The sequence below is a fragment of the Vigna unguiculata genome, chromosome 1 (genome assembly GCF_004118075.2).
Source record: "Vigna unguiculata cultivar IT97K-499-35 chromosome 1, ASM411807v1, whole genome shotgun sequence".
Taxonomy (NCBI): Eukaryota; Viridiplantae; Streptophyta; class Magnoliopsida; order Fabales; family Fabaceae; genus Vigna; species Vigna unguiculata.
The window spans coordinates 130863-147020 of record NC_040279.1 but is presented as its reverse complement, the minus strand read 5'-3'; the positions used below and the strand labels follow the sequence as shown (position 1 = coordinate 147020).

The 16158-nt window shown below is 37.2% G+C and overlaps 1 protein-coding gene across 1 annotated transcript; it reads left to right on the top strand.

Moving 5' to 3' along the window:
- On the top strand, positions 1 to 3708 carry LOC114193353. Its single transcript, XM_028083108.1, has 5 exons — positions 1 to 682; positions 1283 to 1741; positions 2034 to 2411; positions 2488 to 2555; positions 3206 to 3708. Exons 1-5 carry the CDS (start codon positions 134 to 136, stop codon positions 3420 to 3422), a joined length of 1671 nt encoding a protein of 556 aa, XP_027938909.1. The 5' UTR covers positions 1 to 133; the 3' UTR covers positions 3423 to 3708.
- The last annotated feature ends 12450 nt before the right edge of the window (positions 3709 to 16158 follow it).

Here is a 16158-nt window from a genome sequence, read left to right as displayed (position 1 = left end):
GGGAATATTAGAATAGAAAAATAGAAGAGTGAGAAGAGCAAAGCATAGCACAAAACATTACAGAAAGAGGCTAAACCTAAAACCCTTCCCTTCCCGCCCTCACTATGAGTGAGTGAGTGAGTGAGTGAGTGAAATGCAGAAACTGCTAAGCCCTTGTTGTTATTCTTCATCTTCGTTTCCCTTCTTCTCCATTTCTGTTCTCTCCGTTCCGCAAGTTTCAAACTTTCTACCGATGTCAGCCGCGCCGCAGCCTCCAACTGCTCCTGCTTCTTCCCTCTCCGACAAGAAGAAGCCTTTTGGAGCCCTCAGGCCTCATCTCTCTTCTCGCTATCTCTCGTTTTCTTCCAATACTTGTTGTGTCTGTAGGCTAAGTCTAACCACCACCACTAACACCCTTCTTCTCCTTAACCACTCCCCAAACCGCTCTTTGTTTTCGGCTTCTCACGGCTCCTTTTTCTCTCACTCTCTTCGCGATTTTTCTGTGGAGAGCAACCACGCCAAGGAGAAGACACCCTTTAGCCTCAGGTTAAATAGGAGGCAAAAGGGTCCTACTACTTCCTCTCCCTCTCCGTCAAATCCTGATTTGTTGGCCATCCCCGGTGTGGGACCCAGAAATTTCAGAAAGCTCGTTCAGAAAGGTATCGCTGGTGTTGCTCAACTCAAGCAACTCTACAAGGATAAGGTCTCTCTCTCTCTCTCTATATATATATATATATGTGTATATATATCTTAAACCCGTTTCTTAGTTGCACATGCTGTTTTAGTGTATCATGTTCAGTTTGTTTGATGTACAACACATTTTTTCATTCCAGGAAATCACTTTTGGAACACCAAAATTCTTGGAACACGTTTGAAGTATATGTTTCTTGGAACTTGGATAAATTTGTTTTCTAAATTATTTTTAAACGTGATTCTGTGAATGTTAAGATTTATCGGAATTATTTTGAAAATTGTCATACTAATCGTAGGAGTCTAACGTTCCTAACCTAAGATTCCTAGGAAAGGTAAAGTAAATCTCCTACTGAATGCTCCTTTTGCGTTTTTTTTTTTCCGAGTTTGGATCTGCTGAATATCTTCCAATTCAATTTATTGGAATGGTATGAATAATTGCCACTGCTTATAATTATTTGTCCACTCTTGTTCAGTTAAGAGATTAAATAACTACCCGAGTTCTTATAATATTACTTTCAGCTATGAAGGAAGGATAAATAAATGTTTTTTTGGCTCATACTGACTATTTCACAATATTTTTTGTTCTGTTTGTTTGGGTCATCTGCCGCAGTTCTTTGGCAAATCCAGTGACAAGATGGTTGAGTATCTGCAGAGTTCTGTTGGGATAATCCACAAGAACCATGCTGAAAGTATAACTACTTTCATCAAAAAGAGTGTCGATGAGGAGTTGGAAGAGAATTCCTCTTCGCAGCCTCAGCAGAAGAAGCGCTTAACATTCTGTGTTGAGGGTAATATCAGCGTTGGCAAGACTACCTTCCTTCAGAGAATTGCAAATGAAACGATTGAATTGCGTGACCTTGTTGAGATTGTTCCTGAACCCGTTAACAAGTGGCAGGATGTTGGACCTGACCACTTTAATATTTTGGATGCTTTTTATGCGGAGCCACAAAGGTATGCCTACACCTTCCAGAACTATGTATTTGTTACAAGGGTGATGCAGGAAAGAGAGTCATCTGGTGGAATCAAGCCTCTTCGTCTGATGGAGAGGAGCGTTTTCAGTGACAGAATGGTGAGTCTTTACTTACACCTTTGGTATTCTCGACCCCCTCTTTAAATCCTCTCTGGCTGTTGATTGTCTATTGGTCTTGTTCCTTTCCTTAGATTTGGGGGGAGCGTGGTAGTTTACCTTTTTCCTCACTCACCGATGCAACTTCTTTTGGATGTCAGTTACAAAATAATAGCAAGCAACTACTGAATTTGAAACCACATTTCCGTGCTTTTCTGTTTGGTTTTATTAGAGAGGAAGGGAATTCCTTTGCTGTATTTGTTTTTTCCATCTCACTACGCACTCTTCTATTAAGGTTTTTGTGCGAGCTGTTCATGAAGCCAATTGGATGAATGAGATGGAGATCAGTATTTATGACTCGTGGTTTGATCCTGTCGTGTCTTCCTTGCCTGGACTTGTTCCTGATGGTTTTATCTATCTTAGGGCAAGTCCTGATACTTGCCATAAGAGAATGATGTTACGGAAGAGAGAAGAAGAAGGTGGAGTCACCCTGGACTATCTCCGTGACCTCCATGAAAAACATGAAAGCTGGTTATTTCCCTTCCAAAGTGGCAATCATGGAGTTTTAGCAGTCAATAAGCTACCCCATCATATTGACAGCTCTTTACACCCTGATATAAGAGACCGTGTTTTTTATCTGGAGGGTGGTCACATGCATTCATGCATTCAGAAGGTATAATATTCGGAAATCTCATATTTGAATTTCTTATTTGCCGGGGCAGATTGGCTTAACCCTTTTAACTACACAGGTTCCTGCACTGGTTCTGGACTGTGAACCCAATATTGATTTCAGCAAAGATATTGAGGCAAAGAGACAGTAAGATAAACTTCTCTTATTCATATTTTCCATTTTCCTTATGATGGAGTATGCCTTTTATTCCCTCAGACTTCTTTGCTTACGTTGGAATATTATGAATTTTATTGTGCCAAGGAGTTTTGTTATGTTAGGACTGTTGTTGAGCTGAGCTTGTACTAGTTGTATGCTATGTTCTAAACCCTTAACTCCACATCTTTAACATATGAGGGGTTTATGTGGACTTCAGCTATCCCTCCATAATGGTTAGCTTTTGTAGTGTGGTTCTCGTTGGTTCATATAAATTTATATTAGAGCCTTCCACCATGTCTCTCCATTACAAACGAGCATCATAGATTATGAAATTGTGATGCTGGTTATGCAGTCTTTACCTGGAATGCAACTAGACTAGTGCACAGCCTTGTTGTGTGTGAATGTAAACCGAGCCGCAGTGCGTGGTGGAAATGTCAGATTTTAGATTCCATTTGTGAGGTATGGGACCTGAGCCCCTTATTGGAAGTATGTCTACTCCCACTGCAATGGCTTAAACTTTTACAGTACTTGCTTTTAGAATTCCATTTGTGAGAGATTTATGCATGAAAATATATTGAATTAAAATTATTTTTCAATTGATCTTTAATGCATTGGAATTTTTTGCTTTGCGTGTGGTGCAGATATGCTCGCCAAGTTGCAGAGTTTTTTGAATTTGTGAAGAAAAAGCAAGAGGTTCCATCGAAGGAAGGTGTTGGAGATGCGAGAAGTAGCCAAGCCCAACCGCAGGTGCTGCTACCTCATGAAGGTGGACTGTGGCTACCAGATGGAAAGCCTTTTCCCCAGGAAGCCCTCAAACCTTTGGACTTCAGACGAACAATGTCATTCATGTCCGGCTAGTGGCTGCTAAACCTTGTTGACGTCTTCACGTTTTTTCTAGCATGTAAAGATTTTGTAACTCCGGACCTTGACTGATGTAAAATAGTGGTTGCCTGACGTTTTCCTGACACGCTAGTCTTGTTTGTGATTAGAAAGATGGTTTTTATGATGTATCATTCTCTTGAGCCTATAATTTCCCCCACGTTTATATCACCATTTGGTTCCTATTTTTCTCAGCTCAATTGTGCGCTTGCATTAGTGATTTGTGCTTTGCTAAAATTTATCTCACTTTGCTCAATTCGTCCTAGCTTTGCATAAAGTGAACTACTGATTTTCTGGTTTGTTTTCGCTATGCGCTTTCTCTTTTCACTTAGCGCTCTTCATCATTTCGCTTACTGTGGCTTCTACTTTGTTTCCTACATCTATTGCCGAGAAATTTGATCATTCTAATTACTTATACTTGCGTCAATATGTTAAACTAGTAATTAAGTCATAAACTGCATTGTTTTGTTATTAATCCATTTTTTCCATCTAGATATCTTAATGAACATGACTGTGCTACTGACATAGTTAATCCGTATTATGGGGCTTGGGAGGTTCAAGATCAAACATTGGTGGTGTGGCTTCAGTCTACTCACTAAAAATTTGTTTTATCTTGAGTTCTTGGATACACTCATTCTTATGAGATTTGGGAGAAGGTTCATTAGAATTTTAGCCTTCAGACTAAGTCTCGTGATAGACAACTTCGTACAACTAGGCAAGCTGTCAAACTTGATTCAAAATCAATGGAGGATTACTTGCTTAAAATTAAGAACTATGTTGATGAATTTGCTTGTAAGGACTTCCATATGATTATGCTCATGTTTATGTAATTGAAAGCAAGAAACACACACCTCATATTAATGAGATTGAAGCTCTCTTGTATGGTCATGAAACAAGGTGTAATCGTTATGTACAAGAGACTTAAAGTTTTAGTTACATTGTCACTGAACTACACTCAAGATTCTTACTCTCGAGGTGCTAATGAAAGAGGAGGTTTTAGTGGATCCTCTAGCGGTGGAGGGGTCCTACCAGAGGACATGGTGGCAAGTTTGTTAATTTTCAATGACAAATTTGTCTAAAATTTGGCCTTACAACTGATGTCTGTCACTTTAGATCATTGTGTTTTATTGATTCAACTATATAACAATCTATTCCCTATTTAGTTGGATCTTACAAGACTTCAAATACTTTGGTGAATCCAAACATTGAATCTAATAATACTAATAAACCTAGTGCTATATTGATGAAGTCATACACACAAGGTAATGCTAATACTTTCTGGAGACCAGATTTTGGTGTCAGTTTTCATGTCACTAGTGAACCTTAAAACAACTCTAACAGTTTGAAGGACCAAATAATTTTTTTGTTGGAAATGGTGCAAGTTTGAGTATCTATGGTGTTGGTTCAGCTTTTTTTGTATCATTCTCCATGGAGTTGTTGGCGTTGATGACTTGTATTCTTTCACGAGCGTTTGTTTTTGCAATCCTCAATCTTCTCAGTTGTAGTTTCTTCTATGTTCACTTCTCAGTTCACTCAACCTTCCTTTGCAACAAACACTATTTCTAAAAATCTTAATAAGTCTACTTCTTAAATATTAGTCTACATATGTGACATAACCGATTAGGTCATCCTAGTGTTCATGTTATGCAACTTGTGTTCATACATTGTAAAATTCTTGTGTATAAAGTTGATTCTAGTTTATGCAAATCTTGTTGTGCTTGCAAATCCTATAGGTTGCTTTCTCATGAATCTGATGCTGAGTGTTTTCCATCAGAACTCATTTTTACTAGTGGGGATATGCACATATTACTTCTCATGCAGAATATAAATACTATATTTCTTCTGTTGATGCCTATTCTAGATACACTTGGATTTTTCCAATAAAAACTAAGGCTGAAACTTTCTCAAGTTTTCAAATTTTTAAGACAATGGTTGAGTTGCAACTGAATTATAAGATTAAAAATGTTCAATTTGATTAGGGTGGTGAATATTATCCTTTTTCCAATTTTTTAGCTTATCATGGCATTGTTCATAGAGTCATTTGTCTTCACACTGATTATCCAAATGGAGTCATTGAACATAAGCATAAACACATTGTTGAATTAGGCCTTACACTACTACACTGTGCTTCTCATCGTTTACATTCTCGGGATTATGCTTTTGTCATTATCTTATTAATAAACTACCTACAACTTCCTTAAACTTTGTTATTCCATATTTTGTTTTGTTCAATAAAAAACTTAATATTCATTTCCTCAAAACTTTTGTATGTTCTTACTTTCTTCTTTTATGACAATGTAAGTCTCATAAACTTGATTTCAATTATGAAGAATGTCTTTTCTTAGGATATTCTTAGCTACAAAAAGGTTATAAGTGTCTATCTTCCGGTGGTCGTATATTTGTTTTGAAAAATGTCTTATTTGATGAATATATATATTTTTTATTTTGTCTTGTTTTCAAAATCCTCAAACTCAATTAAATATGCTGGCTAATACTTTAACTTAAATTCAAAATTTTCACCACCTCAACAAACTAAAATTTAGTGTCAAGCATTTCTTTACAATTTGACTATGATTCAACACCAAACGTTTCTTTTGTCGTTTCAAATATAGTTGTTTCATCATCTTTTGTGATAGAGTCTGTTCTTGCACATTTCCTTATACTTATCCCATGCAAACCAAGTTTGAATATGGTATTATTCAACACAGAGCTCATCCCTTTGTGTTATTATCCCATTTGAACTTACTAATGTTAAACAAACTCTTAAAGATAAAAAAATGGCAAGTTGTAATGTGCAAAAATATGAGACTTTACTAAATTATAAAGACTTGGAATCTAGTACCTTTTCCTTTTAATAGAAAAGTTGTTGGTTGTCAATGGGTTTTTAGAGTAATAAAAATACAGATAACTCGATCAATAAATGTAAAGCTTGTCTTGTAGCAAAATGTTTTCATCACCATGATTATTGTTGGAAAAAACTCATGCACACTAAAAAAATGTGCAACATAATTCAGAGTGTGTGTTTTCATTGATAGAGAATGGGCTATTATATAGTCACTTACAAACCAAATATTAACAAACCAAACTAAATCTTAAATACTCCAAGTGACTAAAATAACAACTAACTTAAATCTAATTAACCAAATACAAAATACCCTATCACTTTGTTAAATAAAAACAACTCCGTAATCTAAAGATTATCTAATAAAATTAAAGATTATCTAATAAAATTCCCCCATAATCTTAAATTTTTTCTTTTCTAATCCTAAACAATCTTCTATCTCCATAGGTGACTTGCTTTTCTCTTTGATCGACTTGATCTTCTCTTTGTTTGACTTGATCTTCTCTTTGATCGACTTCATCTTCTCTTTGACTGACTTCATCTTAACCTTGGCTGACTTACACTTTGTTGGGTTCTTTATTGTCTTTGTGGCCGACTTGTTATTAACCGAGTTCCTCTAAATAGGCCGAGCTCTCTTTAAGAGATCAGACAATTTTCGCGCCTTCTTCACATCAAACTTGTCATCCATTTTAAGTCGCCACTTCTCATCTTGCACCTCCAGTACAACTCTTAGAACCTTCTCGGCACGCAATTGCTCTTGCAAACTTAACACTTATTGTTAGATCTGAGCTATCCACAATCCATGCTGATTTATTCGAGCTAGCTAGACGCTTTACCGAGCTACCTTGGCTCCCTGCTAAGCTTTTCGAGGTGATCACTTGCTCCCCTGAACGATCTGGGCACTCCACTTGCTCCACCGACTTAATCAAGCAATTCAGACTTCCCATCAAGCTACCTAAGTTGGCCTCATGCTCCACCGAGCTCTCCAAGTCCTTTTTTGGGCTGTCTGAGATCTCCACACTCTCTACCAAGCTTTTCGAGCTATCCGCACGTCTCGACTACCTCTCCATGCTACTAGACTGATTTATGAGACTCAACCTTCTTGCTGGCTTCTCCACTTGTTTGTGCTCATCCCCCGAGCTACATCCCATAATCAATAACACTACTTCTTCTTCAACTTCTTCGACGAGATTGGTTGTCTTTTCTCTTTCAGATCACATTGCTTTAATTTTCTTACTAGTTTCTTTCTTCACCATGTCGTTTCGAACGAATCTCATGCTGCCTTTGTTGTCCACACGTTTCAAACACCTTTTTTGCAGGATGCTCAACTCCAATTTGTACATCCGATTTTTCTTCATTTCTACCTAGGCTACTAGCCAACCACGCTTGTCCTTCAAGTATAGTACCATGTTCTTTATCAGAATCAAGTTTCCTTTCTCCATTATCTGACTTATGCTTATTACTCTTCAGTTCAGGAATATAATAGACATCCCTGATTTCTCCAACTCATTCATCCTTCTACTTGTGTCGGATTGTTCCAAGCCCTTATATCACCATCTTGAAATTATCTCCACATGACACTAATCCAGCCTCCATCTTGATGTTGGTTGAAGAAACTCTCATTTTCACACATGTGATTGCTCGTTCCAGTGTCCAGATACTAGACCAAGCTGTTTAAACAACTTGGACAAAGCTCGTCACCTGATCTCTTTTCCTTCATATAGCCCGAACGCCACTCGACTTCCGATTTACCACTCTTGAGTTCGACATCTAAGTTTTGCATCATCATGAAAATTCTTATCTCTTTCTCGTCATCTTCCTCTATGAGAAGATTTTTCTCTTTTTCTTTAGTTCAACAAAACTTTGCTATATGACCAACCTTGCCACAGTTGTAGCAACTTGTCGATCTGCATTCTCTTACATAATGGTCGTGCTTGCCACACCGGAAGCATTCCATTTCTAACTTAGACCAATCTCCTTGGCCCTTTTCTTGACCACGACCATGCCAATTCTATGGCCTGGTTTCATCTGTGCTTTCTTCAACATCACCTCGCATGTCCATCTCGTCCTCTACCTCCAGGACCTCGGCCCCGAGTATTCCGAGTTTCATTCAAACTGAGTTGTGCCTATAATGCTTGGTCACGTGGTTCCTTCTTCTTCCATCTCCTTTGTTTGTGGGCCTCAAGTGACTCGACAAGTTCTTCCACTAAGAGAACTGACAAGTCCTTTGACTCCTCGACGATGCATACAAAGCTCTTGAAATCATCTATCAGTGATCTCAAGATTTTCTCCATAACTCAACTTGCTGGCATTGGCTCTCCATTTCGGCCGAGTTGGTTGGCCACTTTCTCTACTCGAGTTATGTACTCAGTTACTGCTCTTTATCTTCCATCTTTAGGCCTTCAAACTCTCCTCTGAGAGCTTGAAACCGGACTTGTCTAACCCGATTGGTTCCTCTGTATGCAACCTCCAGAATATCCCATGCTTCCTTTGAAGATGCAATGTTTGCGCAATCTTCTTGAAACCTGACTCGTCCACAACATTGTACAAGAAATACAAAGTCGTCTTGTCTCTCACTCGCGTCTTCTTCACCGCGATAATCTAGGCCACCGTCTCATTTGCGTCCCTCGCGGGTTCTTGGTACCCAGTCTCCACTATATCCCAAATGTCTTGGGATCCCAGAAGGGTCTTCATCTATAGACACCAATTATCATAATTGGTCTTCGTCGTCAATTTTGGCACAGTCATACCATTCACACTGTCAACACCTAATTTTGTCCGGATACATAAAATTGATTTGCAAAATTTAAAAAAAATAATATATAATAATAATAATGAATAATAAGGTTGTAAAACGTTTCTCTTTTAAATTTTGTTTTAGTCATACTTTTTTTTAATTTCTACATCATTCACATTCTCTTTCTATTCTTTATTTTTTTATTTTTATTACATATGTTTTCGTTTCTTTTATCTCCTTTTTACTTTCTTTTATTTTATTGATTTTTTATTTTATTTTATATTCTTTTTCTTTCTTTTCTTTTATTTTTAATTTTATTTTTTTTAATTTTTTTAATTTTATCTTTTCTTATTTTATTTCCTTTTATCATTTTCGTTTTTGTGTTTTTGTAAATATTGTATTAAAAAAATTTATTAAAACGAAAAAAAGAGGGTGAAAATTTGAAGTCAACTTTGGCTGTTCCACCTCCGCTCCATCTCTGCTGACCTTTCCACTCTCATGCAAAGAAATTTTTTGATCTTCCCACGTTACTCTGCTCTTGAGGTTTCGACACTCAAAAGGAAATCGTGGGCAAGTGTATCACGGTTGCACCAATGACAGGCATGGCAGCGGACAACAGACGTAGCTACACTGATAGGGTGGCTGGGAGGCATCCTGGCTTATGCTTTTGGTCATCTCAGAACGTTGTGCAGAGTATGATGAAAGGGGAAACTGGCATGGTAATATCAAGGGAAAAAAAGCCATTTGAAAAGGAGGAGACTCCCTGGAGAAAGAATACGATTTCACAATATCACACACAAGGAGATAACAAAGAGACATCACACACGGTTTTTTTTCACAATCTCACAGAGCGAACCGGCAAGAAAGAAAGGAATTTCAAAAATTCATATCCAGAGCAACCAAGTAACAAAAGAATTGGAAGAACGAGAACAGGGGAGCCTCCATTGATCACACCCTACAAACACAGGGAGACTACAAGAGGTAAGTACCAATTGAACGTGAACCTTGGAATGAATATGATCTTGTGTTATGTTGGTTGCTTGAATGAATATGATCTTGTATTCTGCTGGATTTGTTATGTTTTATTGGTTTGAGATGTTGTCGTCCTCGTTTCGTTACTATTTGCTCATCACTATTCATCCAACCTGCACGAAATAACTGAAAAGATAGAACTATCTCACCACTCATCAGCACATAGCCAGCCATAGCCAACGAACAAGCTCCTCAACCCATCATCTAACCCCCAATTCATCCTTCTCTTCTCGCAACCAATCGAACCAAAACGGCAACCCAAACTCTATCCCCCTCACCCGTCATCAACACACCAAAAAGCTCGTGCTTCATTCATCCACCTGCAGGAGGTCCAAACCAGAACCCCAAACACACTTCACAAACGGTTTTGTAGAACGCGTCTTCACCCGCTTACTCACTCGCCATCATCTTTGTCTCCCACCTGCGCAAAAATCAGAACCACACTCATTCTTCACCATCAATATACACCACCCATTACCTTTGTTACAATCCCATCTCTGCGACTCAACATCACACCAGACCGAAATCCGTAATAGCACCAAAGACCCCCCGTTTTAATCTTCCCCGATCACAGACTTCCAATCGAAACAGAGAAGCCGGCGAGTCGGAGCTTTAACGACAGCGGCTCTAGTTTCGCTCACCAACATTATCGCCGTGGGCCTCTGTTCGACCTCGCAGATTAGAGGAGAGGACGCACCCCCTGTTCGCATCAGCGGCGCCGACGTTTCCCTCGACGGTGGCGGCGAGGCGGTGCGACGCGAAGCGATCGCGACGGGCTGGCAACGGATGAACGCGCGGAGCTTCGACCGGGAAGAAATCCTCGCGCAGAAGGGGAAATGGGCGCCGTAGGCGACGCGCGTCGGTCGCGGCGGTGGCGGCGTTCACGGTGGGTTGCAGGCGCTGCGTCGGCGTTGATCTCTTGGAGTTGCGTTCCGGTGCATGAGTGAAAGCAAGGTGGTTGAGCCGCCGAGAGGGAGGACGACCCTCCGGCGTCGATTAGCGTCGCCGGCAACCAGTCGCGGGGCGGCGTGGCGGAGCAGAGGTGACGGCGGTATGTTGGTAGGCAGCGGCACTCGCTGGCGTGGTCTTGGTGCCGTCGAGAGAGAGGGTTTGGCGTTTGGTTCGTGAGCTGCTAGGGTTTAGATTAATCACATTCAAGTCTCAGCTCACTTCACTCCTTGCACCCCCATTTTGACATTTTCACCCTCCTGTGTATTAAAATTGGGTCTGCGTGGTTTTTCTCGCGCACCCCCCAATATTAAGTTCTTCACACCCCCGACTTTGCTATGGCTTGGGACAGTTTCTTCGTACACCTCCATTTCTGATAAGCCCGCACCCCCGCCTCGTTTTTGCTTGCTGGGCTTTTGCTGCATTTTTACTTCCCTGCGCACCTCCACAATTACTAATCTCGCACCCCTGCACACACTTTCTACTCTTGTTCTGAATTTGTTTTATATTTTACTAGCCGCACCACCATCTTTAATAAATACACCTCATTTACTTCATGTACATCCCATTAATCACTCATACACCCTCATATTTTGTTTCCCACTTTCACCCTTCTTAAATAAATTATTTCCTTTTATTTATTTATTTGTTTATTTGTTTATTTACTTTTATTATTACTATTTATTTATTTTCGTTATTTATTTATCATTAATATTTTTTTTTCTAGAAAATCAAATATTTGTAAATTATTAAAAATTACAAAAAAAAAATAAAAAAAAATCCAAAAAATGAAAAAATGTTCTTTTTGCTTTATTGTGTCTGTCCGGTCGCTCGCACCGTGTGACACTCATTTTCAAAAATACCAAAAATAGTTTTCTTTCCCTTTTAGTGTCTGTCCGATCGCTCGCATCGTATGACGCTTGTTTTCAAATAATTCAAAAACACCAAAAAATATATAAAATTTAAAAAATACAAAATATCAACATTTTCCAACATTTTTTAAGAACTACGTGATCCTTGATTCTCCCATGTGAGATACGTAGGAGAAAGGCCAGTCCTTGTCAGGTTCACCTTCAAAAAATCTAATCGTTTTCTCAATCATTTTCCAAATAGCCTTTTTTTTTAAAAAAAATTATCTTTTAAAGAACTACGTAACCCTGATTTCTCATTTTCATGAGAATACGTAGGACCAAGGTCAATCCTTGTCGGGCCCAAAAAAATTAAAAAAATATTTTTGTTTCTTTTTAGCATTTTACTCTCATTATTTTTGGGGAAAATTAACATTTTGAAAATCACATCAACTTTGCATATTTGATTAAAGGTACCGCCCTCGGGCGGGCGTTGTAGGGTGGTGATACCTTCCCTACGCGTAATCGACTCCCGTATCGAAAATCTTGTTTTTCGCAGACTTGTCTTATCTTTATGGTTTTCCATAGTTTTCCAGAATAACTATGGTGGCGACTCCCAAATCTCTTTTTTTAAAACCCGTTTTCTTTTTTTGGTTCGTCGTCCCGTCGCGATTACGGTTACGACACACACCTTTAGCCATCTCTCACTCAATCATACTCCTTTTCTTCCTTTCTCATACCGTTTCATTCTCCCTTCTTTCTTTCTTGCACTTAGTACTTAGAGCATAGAGCTTTGATACCACTTTGTTGGAAAAAACTCACACACACTAAAAGAATATACAACGTAATTCGGAGTTTTTGTTTTCATTGATAGAGAATGGACTATTATATACCATTTACAAACCAAATATTAACAAATCAAACTAAATCTTAAATACTCCAAGTGACTAAAATAACAACTAACTTAAATCTAATTCACCAAATATAAAATATTCTATCACTTTGCTAAATAAAAACAACTTCGTAATCTAAATCGTAATCTAAAGATTATCTAATAAAATTAAAGATGGTTTAACAATTATGATTTTCATGAAACCTTTTTTTTCGATGATCTAACTTTGCAATTTGAGTTATTCTTACTATTACTCTTTCTTATGCATGGACATTATTTGAACTTGATGTCAATAATGCTTTCTTGAATGGTTTCGGGAAAAAACAATGTATATTCAACAACCTCTTGGTTTTGAGGTGTTATGAGTGCATTTTTATGCACTCATTAAGCACTTAAATTTAGCATTTTTAAATAATAACTTTGTTCAAATATGTTATTTTAACTAGTATTTGTTTTAATGAGATAAAATAAGCTTTTGAGTATGAAAACATGTTAAAATCATCTTGTTTGAACATTCTAATGTATGCTTGTGCAACCGGAAGGTGCAAAGATGAATCATCATCTTAAGCTTTATCATATACAAAGAAAATTTGGAGAACTCCAAATGTTGCAAGAAGCTAAGTTACCCACTTAGTGAAGAAAATAAAGTGTTCTTAAAAGATGGAGATAAAAGATAAAACAAGAAGTAGCAAAGTAGCGCTCAATCCTAGGTCGCTAGCACTCAGTCCAATATGCTAGTGCCAATTCACCCAACAAGCCTAGATTTTCACCTGACGACTTCTACGATTCCGGGGTTGGGCTTTTCATTTACAATTATTGTTCTTGGTTATTGTTCTGGGCGAATTTCATGGGACTTGTTGATATAAGACAAAATGTCATTGTCCATACATGAATATATTTTAAACAAAAATTAATGTCCTTGAATCTTAGAGATAATCTTAATAATAATCTTAGGATAATCTTAAAGATAATCTTAGGATAACTTTGGAGATTATCTTGAGGATGATCTTAGAGAAAATATTGGAGATATTTTTAAAGATAGTATAGTTTATAAATGTAATCTCTAAGCACAAAATTTGCACACAATCTCTGAGCAAAGCAACTTTAGTGAGCATTATGGATTTTTAGAGATGGCAAAATAGGCCAACTTGATCCATTTTAACTTGACCTGTCATTGGCTCGTGAAAAATGGATCGAGTCGGACTGACCCACAACCTAAAAATGAATTGCAGAATAGAACTCGTCCCGAAACATGACAGACTTGCAAGCTGCATGGCTGGCTTGCTAGTTATGAATTTTTTCCTACACTGCTTTACTATTTAATAGCCCAAGATTGGTGCAACCTTAATTGAGTTAAGTGCTTTGACTAGTGGGCAATGTGTTCATCAATGATAGAATATTGACTTATAACCTATTGACCTGTACATTTTTCTATGATTTTATATGTCGTATTTCATGATTTTAACTATTACAACATCATATAACGTGAGAGCGTGGAGTAAATTTATATCTAATTAATTATAGTTTGTTATCATATTTTATCAATAAGTGTGATAATTGTGTTTTTCTTTATAATGATATATTTTGGTTTTTTATCTAAGCTAATTCGTTGTTAGTTAATTATTTTCCCTCTTAGCTAAAATGGTTTGAGGACTGTACTTTATGGTTTCATAGATTTCCTTGTTGCCACAAAAAGTTTTTTGGCTACATAAACTTTTAATGGGTATTCATATGTGTGAGCTGTTTAACACTATGTTGGATCAGTATGTGAGAGGCATTGTGTAGAAGCATATGTGTGTGAGCAAAGAGAATGCCTTTTTTCTTTTGTTAAACAGGTGGGCTTGATCTGCGGGCTGGTTTGGCGGGTTGTGTGGGACCGGCTATTCTAAGCTGACAGGTTGAAATTTCTGACCCGACCCACCTATTCTATGATAGGTTGGCGGTCTGGTTTATTAGACCTAACCCATTTTGTCACCCCTATGGATCTCCAATAGCAATTGAAGTCCATCTGTAACTTCTATAAATAAAGAGCTCCGCTATCTAGTTTAATAATACCGTTTATCCTAGTGAGTTTTATGGGCCCACTGGCCCAGAAGCTTCTCGTCTTCATTATTCACTAGAATCATCCTAATCATCAATCACTTCCTCCATCACCATCCACCACTTCCCTTCATGTTTTGGGTGGTCTTCCGCATGGAAGATTAATCTCTCTTGGTCAATTCTTTTGTAATTTTATATTGAATTCTAAGGGTATGTGCAATCAAAATATTGTTCTTTATTTTATTCAAATAAAGTCCATTTTTATATATTCTTTTATAGTTCTCATTTCTATTTTTAGGATCTTAAGATGCTTGTTGATAATTCAATCTTAATCTTTAATTAAGATTCTGGTCAGTTTGCTTATTACTGATAATCTTTTGTTTAGGTGAAAGAGAAAAACTTCATATATATACGCTTGGAACACGTGTAATGTAATAGAGCACTTAGATTGTATATGCTTGGAACAATTCAAGTATTAATAAGTTCTTATTTGTATAAGCTTGGAACTAATGAGAAACTAGATGAATTAATTTATAATCATTTAGTTAAATCAAACTTATATAATGGTTTGCCTAATTAAAAGATAGAAGAATAGATTATTACTTTAATTTATAAATGCTTGGAATGGATAACATTCTTAACAGATTCTCAACCGATTAAGTGAAACTTATTTAGTTAAGTTGATGATTTTGTTTATAAAATAGGCGAATAATAAGAATGTGATAGCTAATGAAGAACTCAACTATGGAAGAGCTGAAGGATCAACCTGGATTTTACATTTGATCCTATTTTCTTTTGTTTCTTTTATTGTTTTAAACCCATTTCCTTTTCCTCTTTAATGTTTTTATTTCTAACCCTTTTCTACTAACTCTTATAAGTATTATTCTAAGTGAAGTTCTTGAATCAGATTCGTCGCTAACTATTAAAAGTATTATTCTAAGTAAAGTTTTGATTGGGAGACAATTGATGTTAGCTTAATCTTAACTATACTCTTTTGTTCACTCTCTTTGCAACAATGCATTAGAAGAGTAACATCTATTTGATAGCTCTAATGATAACTTATCAAGGTGTCTAACAAATCCCTAGTTTGCAAGTTGAATAATGCTCTTTATGAGTTGAAGCAAGTCGACACTGGTTTAGTTGTTTATAAACTACTCTTCATCAGTTTAGGTTTGTTAATACTACTTGTGATACTTTATTCATCTAAAAAAGGAATAAGAGGTTATTTATTTCTTGGTTTATGTTGTTGATATCATCATAACTAGAAGCTCTACTAGTCTGATTTAGAATATCACAACAAAACTTCATGCAACATTTTATTTAAAATAACTTGATGAATTGGATTATTTTCTTGGACTTGAGATCAAACATTTACC

What these genes read in the sequence shown, in the direction of transcription:
- LOC114193353 (XM_028083108.1), top strand. Translation starts at nt 134, where the DNA reads ATGCAGAAACTGCTAAGCCCTTGTTGTTATTCTTCATCTTCGTTTCCC. An exon ending in GCGTTTTCAGTGACAGAATG is followed by an intron (nt 1,742 to 2,033) that starts GTGAGTCTTTAC and finishes TCTTCTATTAAG; the next exon opens with GTTTTTGTGCGAGCTGTTCA. An exon ending in TGCATTCATGCATTCAGAAG is followed by an intron (nt 2,412 to 2,487) that starts GTATAATATTCG and finishes TTAACTACACAG; the next exon opens with GTTCCTGCACTGGTTCTGGA.